Raw genomic sequence first — 21,663 nt, 5'->3', positions numbered from 1 at the left:
TCCAGGGACATGCTTACTGCTTGGTGGGCATTTCTTCTATGTGTGTTTAGGGTACTAGACATTTCTTTTCAAAAGTCTCCAGAACCAAATACACGTACACAGAAGCTTGCTGTGGTCAAGGTGCATCAGCTCCAGTGGACTCCATCAAATGCCTTATGGTTGTTCCTGGTGGACTTGGTGGTGATGTTAGGGAATCCACAGCTGCCCATTACACTGTAAAAGAAGTTACTCTAGATTTTTTTATGTAAAAATTCTCTCTGTGTAAACTCAACTGAATATTCATCTCACTTCACTGAGGTGGGAATGCACTCTCCAGAGTGACTCAGGGAATTTAAGCCTGAAACCATTCTCAGTATTTTCCCATGTCTCAAAGGACTCTGCTCCTAGCTGACACAGCTAAATGACTGCAGACTGACAGCATCACTATAAGCCTCAATTCTTAAAAATGTTGTTGTATGACAGTATTAATCTTTTTAAGCAGAGCCAGAAGTCCCTTTTCCTTAAACTATTTACTGAATACACCCTGTGTACACCCTGAGCTCAGTGTTACACCCTGAGCTTTTTGACTATTATTAGCCATTCTTTATAGTAACAGAGTTTTGAGACTTCCCTGAATGACTTGGCCTCGTGGTTTTATACCTGCTGTGCTTTATGCTTGATGTCAAAAAAGACTTAATCTTGCAGACAAGAGTGAAAAAGTGTTACCTTTTAAACAAAAAAAGTAGTGGGTTTATACACAAAGGGGGTCTACAAGAAGGCTGGAGAGGGACATTTTATAAATGCTTACAGTGACAGAACAAGGGGAATGGCTTAAAACTGTCAGAGGGCAGGTTTAGATATTTGAAAGAAATTCTTCACTGTGAGAATGGTGAGGCACTGACGCAGGTTGCCCAGGGAAGCTGTGGATGCCCCATTCCTGAAAGCATTCAAGTGCAGGTTGGATGGGCCTTTGAGGAACCTGGTCTAGTGGAAGGTGTTGGAAATAGGTGATCTTTATTTCCTTTCACGCCTAAACTGATGTATGATTTTTATTCTTTTAAAAAATTGTATTCTTTATTAAAATAGAAACAAAAAGTCTCTCAAGTAACCTAGTAAAAGGTGAGGATCAGCATTGTATAAGCATCATAACAAATATGGCATTTGTAAAAATTCTTTTTAGTCTCTTGTTTATTAAACATTGTGTAAAAATGCTGTTGGATGCATGGCTACAGATATGGTAGTTTTGCTATCAACAAAAACTGAGATCCTTTCCTTATGTTTCTCCTTACTGGCAGGGCTCTTCCATATTGTTGTTGTTTGTTAAGAACTCGTGTTTTCTACAATGGCATTGACTCATGCCTATGTGGGAGAAGGAATTCATTATAGATTTTCTTTTTCACAAAAAAAAAAAAATTGGAAACCTGATGTTCATTAAAAGCAAATATATAACCTCCTACTGTTAAACTTCATAAATTCATAGTGATAATTAGAGTGGGTTTTAAAATTTAGAAGAAACAGGGTTATTTCTAATTATAGCTAGAAAGAGGTGGACTGTCAAGAGAATGTTTATTTATTCCTTGTAGCCTTCTTGCTGCATTTGCTAATAGTTACTAGAGATTGGTAGATGTTGCATACTAAAAATTAACCTAAATACAGTAGTACAGTGTTAATTCTTGTAAAATATGCATAACTTGCTTGTTCTTCCTTCAGTGATAAATAGCTAATCCAGAGATATTAATAACCAATAATAAGCACTCATATTTTTAATAGTATATAATATAATACCTTTTTTTTTTTTTTAATAAAGCCTCTGGGCAATTCAACATGTATTAACACCAATTTACAGCTTCAAGGGAATAAATGAGCCCACTCCCCAGAAAAAACCCACCTGGGAAGCAAACCCACACAACTAAACACCATATGCAAAGACAATGAAAAATCTGAGTTTGGAACATGTCCTGAGTAGATGTCTCTATGTACTTCCAGAAAGGCCAGGAGGAAGAAAATCCCACAGGTAGAGGCCTTCAGCTGGGACCTTTTCCTGAAATGGAATGGACTAATACACAGGTGAGAGTAGTGAAGTTGGCTGTGAGAAGTAAGTGAGGAAAGCAAATAGTTTCTGAATTGCTGCTTCATAGTTTTGCCAATTTTTCTCCACCAATGCTTCCCTGCACCCAAAAGGGCCCATTTCAAATTTTAAAAACTACATATTTGTGCAAATGTTTCAATAATTTCCAAGGTGCTGTGACATGCAAGAAGCCTTGGCTACATACTGATCAAACTGAAAACAGTGTAAGCTATTAGGAAAACAATGTGGCTTGAGTTGACTTTTGATGTTTGAGGAAGTCAACAATATTGCCGTGGTAGTCAACAGAGAGACCTGTCCTGATCACAGTTCTTCTATCCTGGTTTGGATGGCTCCTTTAGATGAAGGGGGATTGTGCCCTGGAAATGATTTTGTCTTTCCATTGTCCAGACGTCCTTATGGTCAAATAACTTAGGTGTGAATGTCTTGACTTTGGTATCTCAAGTGATCAGGAAAATTTCACCTTTATCTTTTTGAAATTTCTTTCTTTTTATTGCCTGTTAGTCTGAGAGACACAATCAGTCTCTGAGATGTTACAGGAAGGACCAAACCAAAATATACGACAGGAAGACTAAGCATATTTTCAGACCTGGGGAGCCTGATAGAAAAAGCATTGTTGAAGTTTGATTTGGTGTGGGGCTTTTTGTTTATTTGTCTTTTAATCAAAGAATTTTCCCAGTAGAGGTGTTGTCATTGAAACCAGAAGTACAAAAACCCCTCCAAATCAGACAAAAGTACAAGTGTCGCTATTGCACCAGAATAGTAACCTCCATAAATTTCTGTTATCAAAATACTCTGTTTAGTTTATGTTGCATTTGTGTGCTCAGTTTTCAGTGTATGACCTTCTGCCATTATGATAATAGGTGTGTGAGACACTTGATATTCTGGCTGTTGGCCAGCTGGGTCCTTTGCAGTCTCAGGAGGAAAAGAAGGCCGATTAAGATATGAAGATAATGCACACTAATGGGATATTTCTGGTAAAAGTAGTCTAAAGTGATATATTGTTGATGTCCAGATTGGTATACTTTGTTATCCAGGGTTAACAAGACTCTGGGATAAATAGGACAGATGAGCATTCTGAGTGATCTTGCACAGCTCTCTGCCAGCTGGACATCAATTTATAACGGCTTAGGATGTCTAGATAATTTTCCTTAATGTAAGGGCCAAAAATACTTAATGATTAAGGTGGTAACCTAGGATGAATTCAGTGGCAAGCATAATGGACAGGAACTCTTACAGTATATATCTGGACACTAAATTCTGGACACTCAATTCTGCCTTCTAAGATTTCGAAAAAAGTTTGACAAAGCTTATTTCTTGGTTTATTTTGTACGTCAATTAACTAATTTGCACTGTTTTTTTGTAATGCCAAAACCAAGAAATTATGCTAGTCAATCACTGTTTAATTAATCATGTCATTTATTCATGCAAAGATGAACAAAAGCTCTGATACCTCTTCAATACTGAGTGGCACACAGTAGGAGGGAAGCGCTGTTTGCTCCCTAGCAAGCCCATATGGTGGTAGGAGATCCAGTGTCCCTACTGTATAAACAGCACTGAATCTTTCAAAGCATGTTAAACAACATCTGCCAGTGATAAAATAAGTAAAGCAGAAGGCTCATTACTTGATAACTTTCACCTATGGGCTTAAAAAAGGAGGCTGGAAAGATCTGTTGGTGAATTTTTAAAATTCTGGAATGTGAGTGTCATGCCATTACTTTCTTTTTTTTTTTTTTTTTTTTTTTTTTTTTTTTTTTTTTAATGCTGCAGAGCAGGCTAGTTCTATTTCAGCCCTGGAAAAAATATTGGAATGATTAAGGAGAATTTAGCTAAAGAAGCAACCTAAGAAAAAATTAGTGGTGGGAAGAAATTTGTGACAGTCAACATAGTTTTAAAGAAAAGCAGTTATGCTAGATAAACTTCATTTCAGAATGTGAATTTACTTGTTGAATAGTACTAGGTGTTATTTAGGCTTTTGTAAGGCATTTCATTTAATTTTGCATTTCATCTGCTACAAAATAAACAGTATAATTTATCAAAATAGTATTCCTTGAAGATTGACATCTCAAAGCATTAATCAATGAGAAATTACCCTTACACAAAAATTTTGAGGGATCATAGAATCACCAAATAGAATCATAGAATGGCCTGGGTTGTAAGGGGCCTTAAAGATGATCTAGTTCCAACCCCTCAGCCCTGGGCAGGGACACCTTCCACTACACCAAGTTGCTCAGAGCTCCATCTGACCTGACCTTGAACAGTTCCAGGGATGGGACATCCACAGCTTCTGTGGGCAACCTGTGCCAGTGTCTCACCACCCACATAGTAAAGAATTTCTTCCTAATACCCAATCTAAACCTGCTCTCTTTCAGTTTGAAACCATTCCCCCTGGTCCTGTAATTGCATCCTCTTTTAAACAGTCTCTCTCCACAGCCTTCCACAGTTTAGAATTGGGCGTGTACAACATATTTCAATATTTTCACAAATCCTTTGGAAAGCTGCATGAATTCTTGGATGTTAGAATTTGAAAATAATGCTAAGATTGAAACACCAGGAAAAAAGAGGAGGACACAGCAATCAGATCATGCAATCCAGTTACAGTCTAGACTGCAGAGGTCATTCAAACAAAATTGTCAAAATTGTCTCTAGGAGAGAAGTATTACACAGCCAGAAGGAAGCAATGGCAGCATTACATACACACTGTAAGGGACCCCTACAGCTGACATAAGTGATGCTAGGAATGTTCCAGGGGAAAGAACAGGCAGCTCAGTGGCACTTGTATTTTTAACTTGAATGTAAAAAACCTCACTAAAAATTAAGAGTAAGGAGGTGGTTTTATTGGTATGTGCAACAGTGAGACTGTAGAAGGAAATATTGTACCAGGTTTTGGCATCTGCAGTTTATAAAGATAATAAATAAATATCAAGAGAGAAAAGAGACTAGAGTGGAGAAAAATTCTTCCAGAGAGAGATGTGGCTTAAAGACAGCATATTCCTGTGGGATGACTGGGAATAACAAGATTCTTCACAGTAGCAGAGAAGAGCAGAATGAGGGTAAGAGTAAACCAAGGCTGGGCAGGTGTTTTTAAAGTGAGAACATAAGATAAACCAATAAGTAAAGCAGTAATTTCAGTCCTATTTTGTTTCCAGGATTAGCTGCTTTCCTGGAATGGGTGTGCACGTTTGTGTTTAAGACAAGCTGTTGTTGTCAGTGTTACATATGGCAGTACATTGGATTCCAATGATCCAATGGTGCTTTGTGCCTGAAACTCCACATCTCTGAGGTGCCTTTGAGGTGCTGAGTCAGAAGAAACTTCTGCATGGGAAGGTGGGGTTACATGGTGTTTTGGAGGGAGATTAAACTCATAGAACTAATGCATTTTATCACCTTCCCAAGTCAGTAGTTCAAATGGAGAAATGTAGAGTTGTATTACTTGGCATAATAAAAGCATTTATTTATTTTTTACTTCCTTCCCACTTCCTTCCATTTTAATTCATTAAAAAAGCTCAGTACACCCACCTCCTGGCCTATATGTGTGGAGGATAAAGTTTGAATTCTTCTAGATCATGAACTTCTGAATTAATTTTTGTTCACTGTTTTTTAACCTGGAGTGGGAAAATTTTGATTAAAATAGCAAGGTTTGGTTGAGAGGACTCGATGTTTTGCAGTGCTGTCTGCCATCTATATCTCAGTCATATTTTGTATAACTGGTTGAAGATTGGGTGGTCTTTAAAACGAAGTTCTAGACATATAGTATGTTTTTTTCAATTCCTCTTGAGTCATCTTGGGCAGCTTGCTTCATTCTCTTTCCCTTTGCTTTCCTACCTGTAAAAGAGTAATAGCGTTTTGCTTTCTATGACAAAGGACTTTGAGAAGCATTGTAGTGGCTGAAGAGTTGTTAGACCTTTTCTTTCTGTTTGACATAGAACTAACTCATTATTGTACTACCATTACACATATTCTCAGAGCAGTGAATGATATGTTCTCATCTGATAACACTCTAGAACACTTGGAGGTAAAAAGAAACAGAAACCCCTAGCCTACAATCAATAGGTGCACTTATCAACTCCTAGAGAAAGTATATTTCAAATGAGCTTTGTTTTGTCTCCCCCTCCTACACCTACACCCATTATATCATGTCTTTTCAAGCTTCCTGCTTTGACTTGCACCTAAAATAAATTATTTTCACTTATTTCCACCTTACTTACCTTATATCATTCCCTGGGAAAAAGTGACTGTCCTCTGCAATTAGGCAAGGATGGAAGAGTCCATTGTTCAATTGTGAAGCCTTTGAAAAATATTTTAATGGCTTTTGCTCAATTCATCAGCAAAGTCTGCCTTTGTCTTCATATCTAAAAGAAATTCAGTGTCTCAATAATGATGGGTCTAAAACTCTAGTGAAGTCCTGATGAGAACTGTTGAGGAATGGGTGCATCTGTTACCTCCTGTTTTACTCAAATGGAAAACTAAAGTTTGGTCGGTCCTTTTTCATTCAGGATTTCCTGAAAACCTTCAACAATGGAATTGCAGTCCTTAACACTGGCACTGAGATGTTCTGGCTATAGATAACAGGCTAATCACAATTTGGCATTCTTTACATAATATTAATATTTCACCAGGGAAGAGGGAACTCAGCTCCTGTACCCCTTATTGCAATTTGAAAATGCAGATGAGAATGTAGGCAGAGTTTGAGTCTTAAAACCTAGTCCTATTAAAATAGAATTTCTCTGATGTACAAATCTACTTCCTTTGTACTCTACTGAGAGACGTATTTATTAACTAACATAATTGTTTAGCTTTTTCCACAGCTGACATTCAGAAATGAGTCTTTGTTCTTGCCTATATACCCCTATAGAATTATTTCTCTGTGAATAATTTTTTGAGCTGAAAGTGCTGCATGGGCATGAGGATGTCTTAATTTTGTCTGCAGTATGTTTTCATTGTTTGGTATTATTCATGAGTAGTAGAAGAGGTGGAGGTGCACTTCATAAATTTGTTTTCCCTTTGTTTATTGTGGCAGTGGAATTTCCCTTGTGGTTTCTCATGAACCTTGTTAGATACTGCTCAGTGTAGTTGCCCTTTCATTTTCACAAATTGGGAAGAATTTGCTTCACCTTCCATTCAAGTAGATAATAGAACTTCAAAAGGCTTAATTGCATCCAAGATATTGCTCAATATTTCCACATGAACAAAGATAAAGGTCAGCAACACTTGAGAGGCTTTATTGCAAAGATCATTCTTCTGGCTTGAATTCTGCTGAAAATTGTCTTTGTTGTTAAGAAACAGGAATTTATTGATCTTAAAAGAGAACATCACCTGTGGACAATTCTTTAAAAGTAAATGTCCTTAAATTTTTGTGTGGGTGGCTTCTATTGGCAGTCATCTTTGATGTAGTATTAGAAAATTAGCAATTAATATTAGTAATTAGGTAAAATTTGTTTAGTGACCCTATGAACACATTTTACCTGAAGTGATTTGTTTCTATATTCCACTCTTCCACATAGAGGAGTGCTCACTATAGCTTCAAAACTGAAGCTTAGGATTTTAGATAATCTTGTATCTATCTCCTTTGCAGTCAGCATTTAAGGTAAACTGCTGGGTTTGATTGTCAATTAAGTACATCTCACATGCTGTCCTGCAAAGGTCTAATATTAAAATTCAGATTAGGTAAAAGAAAACTGAATATACATATAGTAATTCTGCTCTACAGAAGCAGAAAAATGCTGGTAACGTCAGTATTCCATACTACATGCCTATATTATATGGGGTGAAGTGAATGCTGGAGCTTGAAATAAGTTTTCAAACAAGTTATTCTTTTTTCACTTCTGTGATGTGAAATGCATTGCAATGCAGTGCACTGTTTAATTTACAGCAACAAAATGATTTGGGGTTAAATGTTACGGAGGCAGTGCAGACTTTGTTCTGCTTTTAATTGATGCTGTGACCTACATTGTTCCCCAAGGCAGCACAGACGTTTTTCAGAAGAGTCTCCTGTTAATTATAATTGTACTCTGTGGTGCTGGGTCAGTTGTCATTTCCATTATATAAACTTTAAAAACTGGGGAGGTTGGGGCGTTTGGTTCACGTTTTTTTAGCTCACATTTGGTAAAGGTTTGATCACTTGTCTATAACTGTTTCCTGAAGTAATGATGGTTTCAGTCTTACAGTCACTTCTGTACAAATCCCTGCAATTTCTGAGGGCTCCAAGAGGTACCTGCATAGCTGTGCACTTGCTGAAAGCACTTCCAGCCTTCTTGGAAAACAAAGCCAAACGTGCTGAATATTTGTGTCAGCCTAAATTCCCATAGCCTCCTTTAGAGCCAGTGTGTGGTCCTGACATCCTGTAGCCCTTGGAGTAAACCTTAACCTCACTGCACTGCTGGGTACACTCCATATTTCCTTCAGGAGGCGACCACATCCATAGAGACCATCATGGGGTTCCTATAACATCTGCCTCACAGAAACAGGGAAATATTTATTGGTAGCTTGGATGAAAGATGGTGTAAAGAAGTCAGCCATTTTAAAGGAGAGGAAATTTATTTCTTATCTCTAGACAGTACAAGTTATAGTTAATTACAGCATTTCCTTTCTTCTGTTGACATGTTCATGTGGTCAGCTTGCGATATCAGACTCTTCTTCCTTTTTGTTGTTGATTTTCCGTCTCATAGCGTTTACCTATTTATATTACTTCTTTTTAATGTCAATTTTCTCTGGATGGGGCTAAAACCCATTTGCCTCCATTATAACTTCTTTACTTGAAACATTTGGGATTTTGTGGTTGTTTAGTTACATATAGTTGCTGTCTACAGCTGCTGGAAAACAGGTTTTGTCAAGGTGGGGGTTGGCCTCTTCTTCCAGGCAAGTAGGGATTGGACAAGGGGAAATGCCCTCAAGTTGTTCCCAGAGGAGGTTCAGATGGATATTAGAAAAAATTTCTTTAATGCAAGAGTGGATTAGTATTGGAACATGATGCCCTGGGAAGTGGTGTTGTCACCATCCCTAGAAGAGTTCAAAAAATGACTTGACATGACAATTTGCTATATGGTTCGGTGGGCTGGCTGGTATTCAGCTGAAGGTTGGACTTGATGATCTTGGATGTCTTTTCCAACCTTAATTATTCTAAGATTCTATGATTCTGAAGTAAATTTAAGTGGAATATCATGAGACCTACAAGTGCTTCCCAACCCCAAAGACTGACCCAGGATTTCTGAAGCTAAAGACTTAAAAATCAGAAATCTTTGTAATCTTGCAAGTTATTGGTCAGTCTTGAAATAATTTTATGAAGTCATCACTACACAGCAGTAAAGTGTCAAGAAACTCAGATTCTGAAAACTTCAGGAGCCTGAAGTCATAGTATGAATTCACAACCTTTTCAGATATTTTCAAAATTTTGCATCTAAGGGTAATTTTCCTTAAGAAATATATTGCTTCTGAAGACATCATCCTGATTAAATACATTAAAATGCTATTATTTATTACAGGTAGAATGTTGCGATATCCCTGATCATTGGGAATGACTGATGTAATTCTTTTAGCTCAGAGCATAAATTCAGAAATTAATCATAATTAAACTTGTAGCTTAAGATAAAATAGTTATTGCCATGGTATAATCTTTCTGAAAAAAGAAGCATGTCCTATCTTAAAATGTACTGCTAATACCTTTACTTTGCATTGGTGGCTGCTGCCTCAGTGAGCTGTCCTAATGACTTTCTGTATGTATTCATTCTCCAATTACGGGATCAAAATTATTTTTCTCTTCGCTTCACAGTATAAATCTTCATTCAGAAAAGCACAAGGAAATTGTGAAATAATGGCTATGTAAATAGTCTATTAAATATTATTAGAAATACATGCTCTTTCTGTAGTGAACTCAAAAGTCTCCTGATTGTTTATAAAAAATGTTTATAGGAAGTTTACAGCTACAAAGGAGATTTTTTTTGTACGTTATTTGAAAAAGTGTTTCACAGGGTAGAAGTGATCATGATCAAATGATATCTTTATAGTACAGTTATGCTTCAAGGACCCTCATATAAGAGTATTCTTTAATTTCTTTGTGCAAGAGAAATGTAGAGCTTACTGTAATGTCAAGTGTTTATGTCTCTAAGAAGAAGATGTTTGGTTAAAAATTTTATCTGTGTTGGAATCCAGTTAAAAGCACATTTTTATTCAGATCCTTTATTCAGTAAAGTACTGAAAAGATATATAGGAATCAATAGGTAGCTTGGAGGATGTTAGAGAACAAAAAGAAACAATTAAGAGTAAACTGATTAACTTACCTGGGAGGGAGGTTTTACCATGGGAGAATTTTTTCTGTCTTTCACACTCAACTCTCAATAAGCAGCAGCACTTTTTCACTTGTTTACAAAACACATTGTTGCTGATTAAATTTCAAGTGAAGGATGGCTGAGTTTACTTTAATCCACAGTTAAAGCCTGCAGAAATTTAAGACATGAAGACTTTGAATTCCATAAAGCCCAGACAACTGAGACCTTTCCATGTTCAGCATCCTGTTATGAGACAAGTGTGCACTTTGTTCCAAATCTACTAAACGAAAAAAACCAAAAAGTTCTAATTGCATCAGAGAGTACCCAGAGATCAGATAAAATTATCCTTTTTCTATGATTTGGATTTTTACAGGGCACGGTATTTGTTGAGAGATTAGAGTATGCAGAGCTGCTTTACCACATAAGCCTTCAGTGCTATTGGAGATTTTAACTATTATTGAATGAGTTGGCTTACATCTTTACACACACACACATATAATTGCAATGTTTTCTACTTATCTGAGAAGTGTTTCATAAAGATGCAACAATATTTGTAGCAAGACTGAGATTGAACCACATCTAAATCCAGAGAGAAGCTTTTATTGGTTAACATGGGAAAAGCTGGAGAGGTAGTCTGAGGGTTTTTTTCTGTCTTGAAGTAGGTGACACCAAAAAATTCACAGATTTGAAAAGTCAAGGATTATACTGTCCAGTCAAGGAATACTCTGTATTATTATATTATCTATCAGGTATCTAAAGACACATGATTTTATGTGGCAACAGTATGTGAAAACTTAGGGTATCTGTGCACCTGTGGTGGTACTTGAGATCCACGAAATCACAAAGTTAATATTAAAAAGACAGAAAAAATAAAACTTATAGTTGTGCATAAAAACACAGCACTATCTCATTTGTAGGAATTAGTTGGGTGGTCTGATGCAAAGTGACCCCATAAGCTGCAGCAAAACATACTTTTCATCCTGGCTTAATGTTTCTGTCAGTAGACAAACAGAAGTTCTCTATGCCCTACAGTGGTGTCTGTTGTGTAACTTGTCATTCCTACAGCTTCATATGGTGTAACTCATTGTTTGTTAATATTATTTGATTTTTTTCACGTAATGAATTGCTCAAGATAAGAAGTAGGTTTTGTGAGTGGGGGCTCAGCATGTTCATGCAAAGGGACTGGAAAATGAATCCACAGGACATTTTCATTGTTTTTGCTGTTCTGTGAATTTTCAGACCTTCTAAAACAGATTGCTTCCTAACTATAAGTATGGCTAGGCATCTCATAATCTGGTTAAATAACCCAATGAATTCATTATTCAAGTGCCTGTCTGTGGTTCTTCAGTATCAGTGGACCAGAGAACTCAAAACTGATCTAATTCCAATTTCTAAAGGTACATGAGAACTCATGTCCTTGGCATCTCCTTTTTTTATTTTCAATGGCTCTAATTTTAGTGCACAGGCTATGGCAATGTAAGGAAACAGGCTATTGTAATATTTTCTAAATTGCTACAAATAAAGATATTTTAGCATTTCAAAGTTCATTCTAGGAAAGAATAGCATGAAGCTCTATCGTGGAGCGTTTGGTTGGTGAAACAAATATTTAAAGTAAGATACAGCTTTGGCATAGTGCTCCATATTACAGTGCCCCGCAGGCATTTGGAGGCAGTTAAGAAGTGTCACATATATAACAACAAGATTTATTGCATTTTATATTACTGAATAGGCTGGAATATTGCATATTATAAATGAGCAATGTGTGTTTATAGCTGTGTAATATATTCACAAACCAGCTGAATGATTCCCACATAATAATTTGATGGACTGGTTTTTCTTGCCTTTTTTTTTTTTTTTTTCATTTTTTGTATAGCTGCTGAGATTATCCAGTTGCAAGTTAGGCGACACTTCTTAGGAGTGGAGAGAAATATGTGTCCTCACAGGCTTTCAGAGCATTGTTTAGAGACCCTCTCAAATTAGACTGGCTCTTTCTGCTCAGTTTGTAGAGACTGGCTGTTCTAAAAGATAAATCAGTATATAACCTTATATTGGTAGAGGACTTGCTTAGTTCGGCTTAATTTCTCTGATGGGAGAAGGCAAATTTGGGGTTTGCTCCTCTGCTGTCCTTTCTGAGTCAGTCACCTGAAATGAGAAGTAATGCAGAATAATCCAGAGTTTTTAGTGATGAACTTTCTGTATTGGAGTGTACCCAACAAACCAAAAGAAAAGAATGTTTTACAGTATGTTAACTGTGACCTGAACTTCATCCAATTATCAGTTTTGTTCAGCTGACAAACTGGATGACTAAAGCATTGATCTTATTCAAACCTAGCTGCTATAAATTGTCTAATCTGATGCCTGAAGCATTTGTCTTGAGCTGTAATGTATCCTTATTACAAGCTTATTGCAGAGGTTTTCTACTTTTTGTGCATTTTGTTTACAGAGCTGAGAATCTGAAATCAAACGAGGAGCAGGATGGCAATGGAAATGGTGGGAAAAGAGGTGACTGTATGGATTATTAGACCTGCATGCCTTAGGCTAAACAAAGCTTGGATTCCACTTGCAGGTGAAAGAGAAAATGGTCGATTGCTTTCTTGAAAGATGCTGAGCTAAATGTAGCTGGTGACCTACAGTTCTAACCATAGTGAAACCCTTCCTCTTTCCAGGCTTTCTGTGAGTCTTTGAGCACAGTGTGAGATTGTGTGTACACAAACCATCTGTCTATGGTGGCTGAGTACCATAAATAGGCATGGGCTGGATATTCCTAACGTGCCAAGGCTCTGTAGATCTAATGGCACAGCACAACATGTCATTCAGAGAGAGGAGGTTCAGAAGTAACATGAGAAAAAAATGGGTTAACTTCATAAAAAAGATGTGTATTTTCTATTACCATATCTGTTGTTTTGTATTTCTAAGATTATTTTTTCAGGAAGGGAATTTTGGATGATTTTCTTACCATAGTGAGAAATGTGAGAGACAAAGCTAAGAGGGGGTTAGCTATTATGAAAACCTCTTTGTAGCAGTCATGTTGAGAAGGCTGTGCTTCAATTCTCTTGCAACTCATGATGAAAAGCAGATTTTAAGGCTTTGGACAAGTGGTGTCTCAGAGTCTTACAAGGGAAATAACTTTTAATCTAATATAATTTTATGTACTTTCGGCTTTAAATCCAGATTTATCAGGTGGCAAATGTCTTTTTAGATGTAGGAGTATGCCACAGATTAAAAGGAATATTTTTATGGGTCCTTAGGTATTTGATGTGAAGGAAGTATAAATAGCTTTGTGGAGTGAGCACAAATTTTACAGTGTGCACTAAACTAGGTTCAGTGGAGTGCTGCTGAGCACTGCAGCTTTGCTAGTTTAGCTGTAAACTGTTCACTTAAAATTAGTCACTGCTGTCATAAAGCTTAAGATTTTCATACATACTGCATAGGGAGAGATAAAGACCTTCCAATTGATGGCTAATTCTAGTCTTGTCATTTGTTTCCATCTTGTGTTAACATGCTGACATTCATTGTTCCAAAAAGTCAGTAAAGAGTCAAACTGCGCTGACTTCAGTATTTCCTTAGTCATTGCCACTGCTCTGTTTCTCTACAAAATGCTTTATTAGTCCTTAGGGTATTTTGTTTTGAAAAAGGGTATTCAGAAAATGCTAGCACATTAAATGTCCTATTCTCATTGGTCTCTTGGAGGAAACTGTGTTGCAGAGCCAGAGGTGAGTGCTGTGCCATGTACAGCAGCACAGCTTTGTCACGGGGTTGCACAGAGCTAAGACAGGCAGTGCTCCTCCCTCACCACTAACCAGGACAAACTGGCTCTCCACGGCTTTTCCTTGCCCATTCGTGTATCTCATTCCACCATACAGAAGGATTCTTGAGTGATGTTAGCACTGCTGATGTTTAACTCTGTAAAGAAAATGTGTATTTCACTCTGGAGAGGTGATCAAGCAAACCTGGGTGAAAAGATATTGTGAAAGTGAAGAGGTTAAAAGAAACTAAAGATAATTCTGGCATCAAATGATACACAGAAAAGGAATTGGAGTAAGCCTTTTGTAGCACTCCGAAGCATACTGATTTAGTGTCTGCTAATGAAAATTGTCCTAATAATTTGAAATGCATACATATCAGGTGCACATAGCCCATGCACTTAAATATTTTAACTAAATGGGACTTCTACTGGAAATTCTAATTAATGCCTTGTTTAAACATGTTACAGTTTCAACCAGATGCACACTACTTAATCTGTTCTGCTGCTCTTCTCATGGACAATATTTGATATTTTCATCTTCCTCATAAATTACACTTTAGATTTTGAGGAAAATATCTTCCCAGATTAAGTATGTTGGTTGCCCTTCTCCTTATTTTTCTTGAGAGTAGGCTGTTTCTCATTTAATTGAACTTGGGTACTGTTGAATTTGTATGGTTTCAAATACCATAATTAAAATAACAACAAATATTGATTATGACAGACTTAGGACCAAAACTAATGATAAAATCTTATTAATCCCTTTTCTGCTTACTCAGACAATTGGTATCATTCTGCCTAAATACTGACATTTACCTCTTTTTTGTCAGCTAAATAAACTCCATTTTTACATTGCTTATAGCTGCACAGATGCCCAGCACACTGAGTGTTGGTTTATCTGTATATCCATTCTGCCTAAATACTGACATTTGTTGTCAGCTAAATAAACACTCCATTTTTACATTGCTTATAGCTGCACAGATGCCCAGCACACTGAGTGTTGGTTTATCTGTATATTTACATATTCATATACTCTTTGACACCTCTGCATATATTATAAGAGGGAATGGGAAGATGGTGTCCAAATTTGTCACAGAAGACACATGTTAATATGCATTAAAATGTTCAAAGAGCAATATTCATCTTAGCCTCTACACTGAGAAGATATCAAAGCAGCTCAGCAGTGTGTTATGAGCAGCTAATTTGAAACTTCTGCTCCCTGTTAGTGTCATTCTGTCTTAGAGTGAGATTTTGTTTAAATACAAAATGTCACCCAGACTTTTTCTGTTTAGTCCTGCGAGGCTGCTCAGAATGCATCATTTGCAAGTGCTGTCTGTTCATAGTGAGAAGGTTCATAAAAACCACGCACCAGCAATTCCCCAAGGGATAAATCAATTTAAATATTTCTAATTTACTGCTGTTGGACATATTGAGTGAACTGATAAAGAGATACAATTTAATATTCACCTTAGTGAGATTTCAAGATCAAATTAGTGGTACAGCTTTTCAGTCTAGTGGCTAAACCAATTTATATACGAAATCCAAAACTAGATGTGGTTCCCTCTTCCAAAACATGGGAAAAAAAGTTTTAACACTTTTCAGATCATTTTCATAAACATAGAATTTTCTAACAGCAACCTTCATCCAGCCTTCAGTGTGTCTAGGCCACTGATCAACTCAGGATGCTTAACTGCATCTTCCTTTCCCTGCTGCTGCCAAAAAAGCTGGGAATGCTATTTTAGCATGGCTGTGTCAGATACTGGGAAGCCGCTGAGGTAATTAATAAACCCAAACTCTCTGAGATTTTAGTGTACTTTATATGTAAATGTTCCACGGGCCAGAAGAAATGAAAATGTTAAGGCTGATACCCTGACAATATTTGTGGAATTGGGCAAGATTTCTTCTCATATGGTTTGAACTATTTTCTCAGTGGTTTCTGAAAGGATCTTCCACTGGTGTGAAACACTTTCAGAGCATAGTAGTGAGAGGAACTTTCTTAATGCATTAGGCAGAAGGTAAGGATGTGATCCTGCCAGAAGGAAGCAGAATGTAACAAATAACTGAAAAAGTGGGAAATAGTAAGGAAATTAGAATCCAACCCCAATAGAAGTGTTGATTCTACTAGCTATCTATATTATGTATCATTGTAACTAGAAACATGTATTCCTTAAGGTTCTTGTTTGCTTTTGCTGATGTCAAACATTATCCAGATGGTATAGTGCATTTTCAGTATTCACCTCCTTTTTATGTCACACTTTTCCTGATCTGCATTTTTCACAGGTTTTTTTCTTTATTTTTTTTTCCCTTAGCAAAGATATTATAATGTTCTTCTTAGCTCTGTTGCCATATTTTTCTCTCCACTGAAACCATTTCTTAGTTAATAAACTTAATTTGTCCCTTTTTCTTAAACAACATTTTTTATCTCTGATACCTTCAGATTTAATGGATTTTGCTTCAGAGGCAAATATTGCTTGTAAAAATATTGTGAGCTATTGGTATTATTTTCAGATCCTGCAACAGTAAGGATTGTATACATAAACTATATTATATATATTTCACACGTATGAATTCTGAGGTTTGGTGCTATGAACAAATACATTTTTGATACTAGCCGAGAAAGCACAAAAATTATCTGCATGAAGCTTGAAGGACTGATTTTTTGAGAATCAGTGGGGAAAAATCCCTCTTCTTAATGAGACCTAATAAGCTACAAAGAAAGAAACTGGATCATCCTCTATTAAGTGTGGCAGTCAGGCAGTGCAGAGGAATCTGTGACTTGAGTCACAGAGTAGGTGGTGGTATCAGCCAGGGGAAGGGGTGGGTGTTGTGTTTTTCTGCTGAAATCACTTCTCTTTGGAAGCACAGACTGGAGAGCTGTGAACTTGGTGTTTATTCTCCGTTTCTTTGTACACATTCGTTTTTAATATCCATGAAATAGACAAACTCTTTGTCCTAAATTTTCAGGACTCCCATTAGCCAGTCTTTTTAATGAATACAATATAGAAAGGAATTAACATAGAAAGATATGCAAGTATGTGATCAATCTTATGCATTTGCTTCCCAAAGAACTTGTAGGTGCCCTATTCCTGGGAGTGTTCAAGGCCAGCTTGGGCAGGACTTTGAGTAACTTGGTCTAGTGTAATATGATTCTGCCCATGGCAGAGCAGTTGGAAGTAGCTGAAATTTAAAGACCTTTCTGATCCAAGACATTCTATGATGAACTTCTGATATAATTTTCATTAAAGTGAACAATTTTAATGTTCATGTGTAATTTAAATAGCATCTTTTTTCTTGTCTGGTTGCCTTCTAGCACACAGCAATATGATTGAAATCTCCTGCTCTCTCTGAGTTACTGCATGCTAACAGGTGATGTCTTCAGCACAAGAACTTAGAGAGTCATAAATATATATAGAAAACTTTTCCAGGCACTGAAAGGCATCTGACAGATATCTGAGGAAAAATCAATCAACTATTTGAACAGCGCATATAATTCATAACAAGAAGTAAAAATAAGTGAAACTGTCAGGAAAATCAACTGATGAAATTTAAATTTTAAATTAGTGTTACCCAGGACACTGGGATTAAAATACCTAACCTTTCAGAAAATGCTATTCATTTTTTTTAGCATGCTAGTGTACAGAATTATGATGCTGTCTTTAGCATCACATCACATATTAATCTAGTATTGGTGGAGGAGGGAGAGACTTCTACTTACTGAATTGTTATCTCCACCTGCTGCCTCTCTGTGGCAGTTCTTGCTGATCTTCCTGATTTGACCATCTAACAAATCTTCTCAGATGCAAACTCAAGGGGTTTGCCTCTTATCACTGTTCCAAGTGCTCCTTTGTGTTTGTGTAGATGATCACATAACCAAACACTGCTCATATATCCATCTATATTCTTCACAGCAGATTTCTGATGTTCTTTTCTTTATTCTTTGGCACATGCTGCTAAAGCTTCAGGTTGTCACAATCTGTTTAAATGACTTTAGAAATAAACACGTTCACATGTAAATTAAGGGACTTGGTGTCTGTGGCAGAAGTGCAACTCAGGCAGTACATGTGTACTCATCTTTATTCCCCACCCATCAATCCATAGGAGGAAAGACTGAGGGAGTTTAAGTTCAGGAGGAGCTGCTTGAAAAACCATTAGATTTAGTCAGATTTCCTTAAGCCTTAACTTCCACTGGAATAAAGAACATTTGTATTTCAAAGGATTATATCTCCTTGCAAAGCCTTCAGTCCTGAAAGGTATCAGATAACAGAGAAGCCATCACTTCCTTGACCAGTCTGTTCTGCTGGTTCCTTTCCCCACCTTGCAAATGTAAAGTTGTCCAGCAATTGTTGACAGTCAGTGGTTCTTGTTATGGCTTCTTCTATTATATAAAACACTGCACTCAAATAGTTTATTAGTCAACAGATGGAAAGTTAAACATCTTATGCTTTTAAAGCTTTTACTGAAAGAAAATGATTGCCTATCATTTGAATATTTTCTTTTTCTGGTCTTGATTTACAATATCCTTATTAAAATGTAGACATTTTACTTTTATGTAGTATCCCTGCATCAGTTATCATTTAGTAAATAAAATTTCTTCTAAATTGCTAAAATAAAATTGCTTCTGTACTGCCCTTTGTGGATGGATCTATTTCTCTTAAAATTTATATCTAGTGATTAATTTTTTTTTTTCCAAAACAAGCAGTGAATCGCAGAATCAAATGGTTTGGTTGGAAAGGACATGTAGAAATCACCTAGTTCCAATCCCCCTAAGATGTTCAGGGACACTTTCCACAAAACAAGCTTGTTCAAAGCCCCATCCAACCTCACCTTGAACACTTCCAAGGATGGTGTACGCAACTTCTCTGGGCAACATCTTTCACCACATTTTTCTCACTATCCTGATCATATATTTTTTCGTGATTTCCAACTTAAGCCTGCTCTCTTTCAGTTAAAGCTGTTTGTTATGTCACTACAGGCCCTGCTAAAAAGTTTATTTCCATCATTCTCAAAAGCCCTCTTTATGTAGTGAAAGGCTGCAAGAAGGTCTCCCTAGAGTTGTCTCCTATCAAGAATTAATAACCCCAGCTCTCTCAGCTTGTCCTCATAGCAGAGGTGCTCCATCCCTCTGATCATCCTTATGGCTTCCTCTGGACCCACTCCAGCAGGTCCTCATCCTTCTTGTGTTGAAACCCCAGAGCGGGATGCAGCACTGCAGGTGGGGTCTCAGCAGAGCAGAGAAAGGAGAAGAATCCCCTCCCTCACCCTGCTGCCCATGCTGCCTTGGATGCAGCCCAGGATAGGTTTGGCTTTCTTGCCTGCAAGAGCATGTTGTCAGGTCATGCCTGGTTTGTCATGGTTTTCATGTTTCATACGCGTGGTAGGAGTTTCTTTGCTCACCTGTCGCAAGCTTTCCATTATTTCTGGAGTCCCTGTTTTCAGATACTCAATCCCTTTTTCTGTAGACTTATGTTCTTTAGTTATAAATATGTAACTTACTTGTACTAAAAAAAATATAATTAAAAAAAATTAGTAGGAGTAATTTTAATTACTTTCTTGATTAAGCCTGTGTTTTCTTTAGGATCAGAGGTAAGAAATAAGCACTTTTAAGGTGTCACTAATCTGAACTAGCATAGGCATCTAAAAGTGCCTATTTCTGTCCTTTGGCTAAAAAACCCAAGCAGGTATCTTTTATAGTTAGCCAGATTTCTAAAGGTATTTACAAAGCAGGCACTTTTATTTTTTCAGGGAGTACCATCCTTTTAGGGGGAATGGACATCTACAACTCAGCCATCAGAATTCCTAACCTGAGCAGTCCTTATGTCATCTGAAATTTTCATCAGAAGCACCTTTCTGTATCTCAAAAGATTTCATGAAATGGTTCAGTAGTGCAGGATGTGCTGGTATAGCTACAAATCTGCATTAGGGACATTTCCATTCAAATCATGTTGCTCCGTTGTTGACTACTCTTTGTATTTATCATCTAGTCAATTCTTTGTCTGTTAAATCTATGTTTTAATGCTATTTAGTAGTGCTAACTTTCTAACTGCTTCATATGCAATAGCCTTTCAGAAGCCTGAATATTTTACATTTGACAGTTTTCTTTGTCAGCCAAAGTCATATGCTCAACAGATTATGCAAACAGGTTTAGGAAGACCTGCTTTCCATAAAATCTGGGGTAAACAGTTAGCAACAGTTTTCTTTAATTTCTGTTCAACTGAGAATCTTCCTTTTCTATCAATGTGTTTTTTTCTAAATTTCTGAGGAAGGACCAGATATAGCAATAGGCTTCTTATGATCCCTCACAGAGTTGCTGTGCAGCTTTTATATTCCACTACAACTTTCCTAAAAGTTCCTAATAACTCCTTATCTCAACATTAGCTGCACCCATAATATGGTAGAATTAGAACTCAATTTGTCGATATTTTGTTAGTTGCTTAATATAAGAATAGATAAGGAACTTTCAGTTTAGCAGGAAAGTGTGTCTAGACATGGACTTTTTTAGTGGTTATAACTGTCTGTATGAGTGTAATACTATGAATATACCTTTAGAGGTCAACTTTTTTTGCCATTTGAAAGGTAACACGTGCTAATTATCAATTCTACTTATCTATTACAAAAATGAACCAGTTCAGCTGTTCAGATCATCTTTTTGGACAGAAGACTTACAGAGTTTGTTTACCTGAAAAAGTGATGACAGAAAATGAATATCTTAGTCTATCGTACAGTGGTCACTTAGTGTGTGAACTCTATTAAGATTTGCAGCTGCTCTTGTGACTCATATTCTTTCTCTGGATTCTCTGAAAAAGGATTTCAAGGCCTGGTGTATAAAAATATATTTTGGCCTTTTTCTCAGAACTGCCAGGGGCAATGAGGCATCTTCACTTTTTCTGTTCTATGAGCCCAGGTGACATTGGAGTCAAAGCAGCAACTGGTAAAAACGAAATGAGTTTGTACAGAACAGACATCTCTCCACTTGATTCATCCAGACTTTCAGACTTACTCCATTATGTTTCATGTTCTCAAAACACCAAACCCTAGTGATTCATTGGTTTCCTTGGTTGTGAGCAATATTCTTTTTATTTCATGACATCAGTCTTTATACTTCTGACATTCTCTTATAATCTCATGCTTATGACAAAACTGGTGTTCCTTATTTCCCAGCACAGGTAGATCCTGTTGCCCAAAATAACTGAGTTGGGTGCTAGGGAGAAGTTACTTAATACGTCAAATATGTTTAAATACTCTTCCAAAGTTGCAAAAGCAAGATTTTATGGATAATTTAATTTTGAAATTGTGAAGGGGCTTTGAGTTGGAAAGCTATTCAGACATAAATTCAGCTTTACTTGATTTCTTTAAAAAATAAAGTGCTTTTTAAATCACTATTATTCATGTTTTCTCTCAGTCTGTAAGATTTTATTGGCTTTTAAGGACTGTTTAAAGTCAATAACAATAATATGGTTATATTATGAATATATGGGAATTAATTTGCCTAAACGCCCACTTCTCAATCCGCATCTCAGATGCAGACCTTTGATTTTTATTCCTCTTTCAAGCACAGAGCTTATTTACCATTTCTGAGAGGTTGTGACTATAAA

General features: G+C 36.7%; 1 protein-coding gene across 2 annotated transcripts in view; it reads left to right on the top strand.

Annotated features, from left to right (window-relative positions):
* DLG2 (discs large MAGUK scaffold protein 2) overlaps nucleotides 1-21,663 on the top strand; it is a 973,962-nt gene that overhangs the window by 392,760 nt on the left and 559,539 nt on the right. The window contains exon 7 of one of the 2 annotated variants that reach the window (XM_041483662.1): nucleotides 1,966-2,046. The exons of the other annotated variant lie outside the window; for it this stretch is intronic. Within the exon in view, the coding sequence (XP_041339596.1) occupies nucleotides 1,966-2,046 (81 nt within the window). The remainder of the gene's footprint in view (nucleotides 1-1,965; nucleotides 2,047-21,663) is intronic. 2 annotated transcript variants of the gene reach the window in all.

The sequence above is a fragment of the Pyrgilauda ruficollis genome, unplaced genomic scaffold, assembly GCF_017590135.1.
Source record: "Pyrgilauda ruficollis isolate IOZ18807 unplaced genomic scaffold, ASM1759013v1 scaffold60, whole genome shotgun sequence".
NCBI classification, from domain to species: Eukaryota; Metazoa; Chordata; class Aves; order Passeriformes; family Passeridae; genus Pyrgilauda; species Pyrgilauda ruficollis.
Note: the sequence above shows the minus strand (reverse complement) of the source record. Positions and strands in the feature narration are given on the sequence as shown.